At 37.3% G+C, this 6,470-nt stretch overlaps 1 protein-coding gene across 1 annotated transcript; it reads right to left on the bottom strand.

Annotated features, from left to right (window-relative positions):
- Positions 1 to 1,384: 1,384 nt before the first annotated feature.
- LOC107145947 (olfactory receptor 8D1) lies at positions 1,385 to 2,397 on the bottom strand. Its single transcript, XM_015490000.1, has one exon. The coding sequence runs from the start codon at positions 2,331 to 2,333 to the stop codon at positions 1,407 to 1,409; it is 927 nt and encodes a 308-aa protein (XP_015345486.1). The 5' UTR covers positions 2,334 to 2,397; the 3' UTR covers positions 1,385 to 1,406.
- Positions 2,398 to 6,470: the final 4,073 nt, after the last annotated feature.

The raw sequence follows: 6,470 nt of genomic DNA on the forward strand, positions 1-6,470 counted from the left end.
TTTATATATATATATATATATATATATATATATATATATATATATTTCAAATGTTCTTCAGTAAGCTAATAAAGATATTTCAGTAAATTTGAGAAACTTAACCATAAAAAATATATTTTGATATTTATATGGAAGCTGTGTTAAATGTATAAGTTAATTTAGGGAAAAGTACTCTATTTATGTAGGGTACCAGGAATTGACCACTGAGTCACATCCTCAGCCCTATTTTGTATTTTATTTAGAGTTAAGTTCTCACTGAGTGACTTAGTTCATCACTTTTGCTGAGGCTAGCTTTGAACTCTCAATCCTCATGCCTCAGTCTCCCTAGCTGCTGGAATTACAGGCATGCACCACTATGCTCAGGGATAAACTAGTATATTTAAATGTTTAATCATTCTAAGAAAAGCAAGTATCTTTTCATTTGTTCAACCCCACTTCTCTACCTTTCAGGAGTACTTGAATGTTTCTCTTAAATTGATTTTACATTTTAAAAAAATATAGTAGCATGTATATTATCTTCTTGTTGCTATTTTAAATAATTTATGAGGGTTAATTTGCCTCTTCTTATCTTGTGTTAGTTTGAACATTGAGTCTCTAGGGATTTCAAGATAGAAAATTATATCATCAGGGACTAAAGATATGTTCTTTCTTTTCTTTTCCCTAATTCTTATGCTCCTACATGGTTTCTCATGTCTAACTACATTGACTAACAATATAGATATGATAACAAATTAAGATAGAATGTGGCACAAGCTTCCCTTATTCTGTATCTCAGTAGAGAGGGTTCAAAACAACCAAAGAAATGGAAATAAAGGATTTTGGCATATGTTAAATGGAAAATAAATAATGAAAGCAAATTTAATAAGACCTTTTGACTAAAATTATGGTTCTTCTTCTGTAACTCTTTCTCCTGTGTTTGCTTGTTTGAGTTCTCTCTTTCTCTAATTCTTTCTCTCTCTCTTTCTTTTCTTCTTTTTCTAGTCAATTTCTGTTGTTCTATCAATAACTCAGTACCCTTCACATAGCAGTCTTCAATAAGCAAGCATGGAATATTGGGAAGAGAAGAACATTTATCTTATATCACAGTAAGGAAACAAAACTATCTAAACACAAATTTTTTTTCTGTCAAAACACAGGAATGCTAATACAAAATGTTTTCTATTTTATTTAAACACTGAGTTGACTCTAGATTGGAAAGTACTTTTTTAACGTAGATCTTGAAACTGAGGATGTAGTTTGATGGTAGAGTACTTAATTATACAAAGTGCAGAAAGCCCTGGGTACAATTCCCAGAAAAAAAAGAAAAGAAATCCTTGATATTATGCATATTACATCAGAACAACAAATAAAAATGAACAAAAACATATTATTCATTTTTCCCATCTATAAACTCTCAAAAAATAATTTCATTGCCCCAATAAGACCTTCCTCAATGCTTTCTTCACATCTGTGTTCCTCAGACTGTATATTAAAGGGTTCAGCATGGGGATCACTGTAGTATAGAACACAGAGGACACCTTCTCCTGGTCTAGAGAGCTACTTGAAGGGGGCTTGAAATACATGAAGGTGATAGACCCAAAGAAGATCCCCACAGCTATGAGATGAGAGCTGCAAGTTCCAAAAGCTTTGAACCGACCATCTGAGGAGCGGATGTGAAGGATGCTGTAGAAGATGAAGGCATAGGAGATGGCAACAGCCAGGGTAGGCACCAAGGAGTTGAACCCCACAACTACAAAGAGTAGGAGCTCTTTGAGGTGTGTGTTGGAGCAGGAGAGATTGAGGAGGGGAAGAACATCACAGAAGTAATGATTGATGTTGTGGGATTTGCAGAAGCTCAGTTTCATCATGGCACTTGTATGGGCCACAGCAGACAGAACACCCAGGATGAAGGCAATCAGCACAAGTAGTGAGCAGAGCCAAGGGGACATGGTCACATTATAAAGCAGTGGACTACAGATAGCAACATAGCGATCATATGCCATGGCAGTTAGGAGGTAACCCTCGGCCACCACAAAGACTACAAAGAAAAAGAGCTGGGCCATGCACTCAGAATAAAGTATTGTATTCTTCTTCTTTACAAAGTTCACCAGCATTTTGGGGGTGATGACCGTTGAATAGCAGAGATCGATGAAGGACAAGCAGCTGAGGAAATAATACATAGGGGTGTGAAGCAGAGGGCTGGCTGCAATCAGGAGGATCATGCCCAGGTTCCCCACTACTGTCACCACATAGATTCCTAGGAACAGGAGGAAGAGAGGCAGCTGGAGCTCTGGCTGCTGTGTTAAACCCAGTAAAGCAAACAAGGTTGCTGTAGAATGATTTGCTATGGCCATTCTTCTTTGAGATTTCTGTAGAAATGAAAATTGAGAATTATATTAAAGAGCACCATCATTCCCCTTTCAAATGAAGCAAAACCTGCACAAGAAAGTTAACAAGGACAGAAAGACTAAGTCACAATTTTCATTGTCAGAGATTCCCATGTCTGTGCCCTATCTCCCTAAATCACCCTGTACTTCCTCCAAGTTGATCCAGAGTTTAGATCATAAAATGTGTTAGTGGACTGACTCAGAAACCTTTGTCCTAAATTGGCAGCAAATTAAAATCATGCTGTATGGGGAGAATTACTGATAGTTATGTACTGACAGTAGAAAAAATAATGGATGATTCTAATCACTGTCTCATTGTTCCCAATTCTCTCACATTCTGAGGCCAAACATCTCCCATTACATCTGCAAACAAGGAAAGAATGAAACCTTAGACACAGCATTGAAAATATTCTCTAACTTGCAGTTGGAGTGAAGATGACCTTGAAGTTGTGTATAACACATCTAATTATCACTACCTGGGTGAAAATCCCTCTAACGGTCCAGGACACCCGTGCTGAAGAAGTGAAAGTGCTCCTGAAGCACCTGTTTGCTCTCCACTGAGCTGGCAAAGAATAACAGGCAAAGGGCTTCATCACTGCACTCAGCAGTGAAGGACAGTTGCTTAGCTCATGAATCTTCTCAGACCTCAAGATGCCCAGAATATTCAGTTGGCTGCAACCTTAGCAGTGAACAGCTATCCCCTTATTTACAAGATACCTATGACCCACTGAGAAGCTTTTACATGGCAGAAAAAGATGATGCTTGGGTTCCTGAAAGAATGTTGCTATTGGTGTAAACCTTGAATTTTCCTGTGCTCAGTACCCATGGGTGTTAAGGCCATGGACTTGAAGAAATAAGAGTCTGTGTTCTTCCCAGAAGAAGCAGTGAGTTGGTTCACATTCTTCCAACATTAATTGGGTCCCTGAAGGAAACAGTTTGATTGAGTGTATGTGTTGTTAGGGTACCAGTTATTCTGTCTTTTTTAATTTAGAAAAGGGAACTAGAGAGAATAATGATTATCATCTTCCTCTTCCTGTCCTTCCTTTCTCCTTCTTTTCCTTTCTCACTGATTGCATATTACTTTCACATGCTTTCTATATTTTATATAATATTTCAAAATCCCCTGAAATACTGTTTACAATTTATGTCCTTATTTTCATGGTTAAAAGTTATAGGCATGAAGTAATGTAGAGTCAGAACTATAGTCCAAAAAGTAAGAGTACCAGAGTCCCTCATTGACCCAGTTTACTTCACATATGGATTAATGTCTTCATATCTTCGTTTTTTAACTTGTCACAAAACTGAGAGGATGACAGCCTACAAGGAAATGTGAACATTTTTAGATACTATACAATAGACCAGATTTCAAAGCACTTTCTGGGAAAGGGAGATTCTAGATGATGGGGAACAAAAGGACTTAGGGCTCATGCATGGTGAGCAGTCTGAGAACACTTCTCATCCTGAAGGGGGCTCAGAGCAGGAATAGCAGAGATCAAGCACAAATTTCTGCATCTCATATTTATATCTATAACTGATTGAGGTGAGAAGAAAGTACAGAAAGAGGAAAAGAGATATTTCTGGCTTTGGAAGAAACTATGCAAGAGAATAGTAAACATAAAAAATAGCTGAAAGAACATTTTCCCATAGTATCCTAAAGGATACACACTAAGACACTTTGTCCATAGTTGTGAGCTACATTTTCCAGACAATGTCCATGATGCTCTGTAAAGATTAGTAACAAACAAAAAAGGAGTGCTTGCATTTTCACGTGTTTCCATGTACCTGCATGAAAGTTCACAGTGAACATGTGAACATTAAATACCATAAATAGTGCAACTGGAAAGTAATCTGCCTAATTCTGAGCTCAGTGCTTCCCATACCTACTTGATAACAAAAAATTGTAAAAGAGCTTAACAAGGTGAACTGGTATTCTTCCCAGCAAACCAACATGAAGGTTTTGTTGTCAGGAGAGCCTTAAGTTCAAGGGCTGACTGCTCTGCTGAGCAGCCTGCAACATTGGGAAAGCTATTTGCTGTAAATCTCTCATCTAAATTGTGAAGTGAGAATTAGAATACCTTTTATTTTTTTTCAGATTGTTATGATCAACTAGAATAATAAATGTAAAGATTTGTTATCTAAGAGCACTAATCAAAATTTAATGTGGTACATTTTTTTAAAAAAATATGATTAAATATATAAAGGCACATAATATGGGGAGATGGAAATGCCATCTTGGTAAGAAGATGGACTCAGGTCTCCTGTTCATGCCAGGTCCTTCATCTTGCTTTGAATGATAAAAATATGTTAAACATTTGTGGTTGGCCAGGCTTTTAAACATTTGTGTCTCTGCATCGAAAATTTTGAGGCAGATTAAAAATGTTGGGCTCTTTTGGAGAAGATGGGACATCAAGGATATTCCTTTCAAAGATTGATTTTCTAGCAATACAATACAATATAAAGGCATGAAAGACTAGTAGCAATGAACAAAGGCTACTTGGGATGAGTGGATAATTTTTGTTTCCTATTGTCTAAACAATATTCATTCAAGATAAACAAGAAGTTAGAAATATGTTTAACATTCTGTGAAAAAATGAACACTCTACTTGGGATCATGTCTTCCTTTGTTATCTATATCTCTTGGAGACTTCTATGTGAAGACTGGTTCTCAACAAGACAAGAAATACCAATGAATGCAAAAACCAGAGGATTTCAGGGAAGCAAACAGTTCAGAGTCATGGAAACCCGGGGAGACGCTTGCATCAATGTTGCTTACATTTATACCTGGAATCATTCCCACAGATTCTGTGGCCCAAGTCATAAAGATGTGACAAGGCAGGATTGCTAGAAAAGTTATTAGAAGGACATGACCAACTGGAGAGGATGATAGAAAGAATGTTCCCAAGTAAAGCTAAATGTTGTATGGGGGTGGTACTGTTACTGTCTCCAAATGTCCTCCTATTAGACATGACACTGTTGCCATAAAAAAGCTAGACACTTACCTGGATCCTGCACAGAGACTGATGTTCTTAGAAATTGCTCACTTTGTGCAATATTTTTATTTTTTAGTTATAGGTGGACACAGTGTCTTTATTTTACTTTATGTGGTTCTGAGGATTGAACCCAGTCCCTCACGCATGCTAGGTGCGTGCTCTGCCTCTGAGCCATGACCCCAGCCCGCAGATCCCTCTTATGGCTGACAAAAAGCAATCCTTTCCTACTGCCTGATGCACACGTTTATATGTTAAAGACAGAATTATTGGTTGACTAAAAATAAAACATCAAATTATTTATCCAATAGTAGAAACCCTGAAGCAAATAACACTTAGCTTTTCCAGTCTGAAAAGCATAAAGGTGGTATGAAAAGCACTTTTAATGGGAGTTTTAGTGAGCTTAGGGAGCTCATTAGAAAGATCAAACACACTGATACACATATATGTCCCCCAAGACTTACAGAGCCCAAGATTAACAGAGTGATCAGTATTTAATAACCCTCTGCAAAAGTCATCTTATTATGCTTTGTAGCCTCTGTTGATACCTGTCTCAAGAGTGGTGAAAAAATTTCCAGATTTCATATTCTCAAGTTGTTGATGAGGATTCTGTAATGTGGAGAATTCAGGACAATGATTCCCAAAGTGAATCAGAAGTCAGTTCCTAGGTTTTGACTAAATAGTTCATCAATTGGTTAAAAAAAATGGGAGAGAGGATAAGAGTAATATGAAATTTTCCTAAAGCAGGGTTTATTCAATTTAAAGACTTTTCTTCTTTGAGGTTGTCTTGCTTACCTTTTTTTTTTTAATTTTTTATTGTTGGCTGTTCAAAACATTACATAGTTCTTGATATATCATATTTCACACTTTGATTCAAGTGGGTTATGAGCTCCCATTTTTACCCCATATACAGATTGCAGAATCACATCAGTTACACATCCATTGATTTACATATTGCCATACTAGTGTCTGTTGTGTTCTGCTGCCTTTCCTACCCTCTACTATCCCCCCTCCCCTCCCCTCCCCTCCCCTCCCCTCTTCTCTCTCTGCCCCCTCTACTGACATTCATTTGTCCCCCTTGTATTATTTTTCCCTTTCCCCTCACTTCCTCTTGTAT

Source organism: Marmota marmota, unplaced genomic scaffold (genome assembly GCF_001458135.2).
Source record: "Marmota marmota marmota unplaced genomic scaffold, marMar, whole genome shotgun sequence".
Lineage (NCBI taxonomy): Eukaryota > Metazoa > Chordata > Mammalia > Rodentia > Sciuridae > Marmota > Marmota marmota.

Coding starts and splice junctions, on each gene's coding strand:
- LOC107145947 (XM_015490000.1), bottom strand. CDS start 2,333: ATGGCCATAGCAAATCATTCTACAGCAACCTTGTTTGCTTTACTGGGT.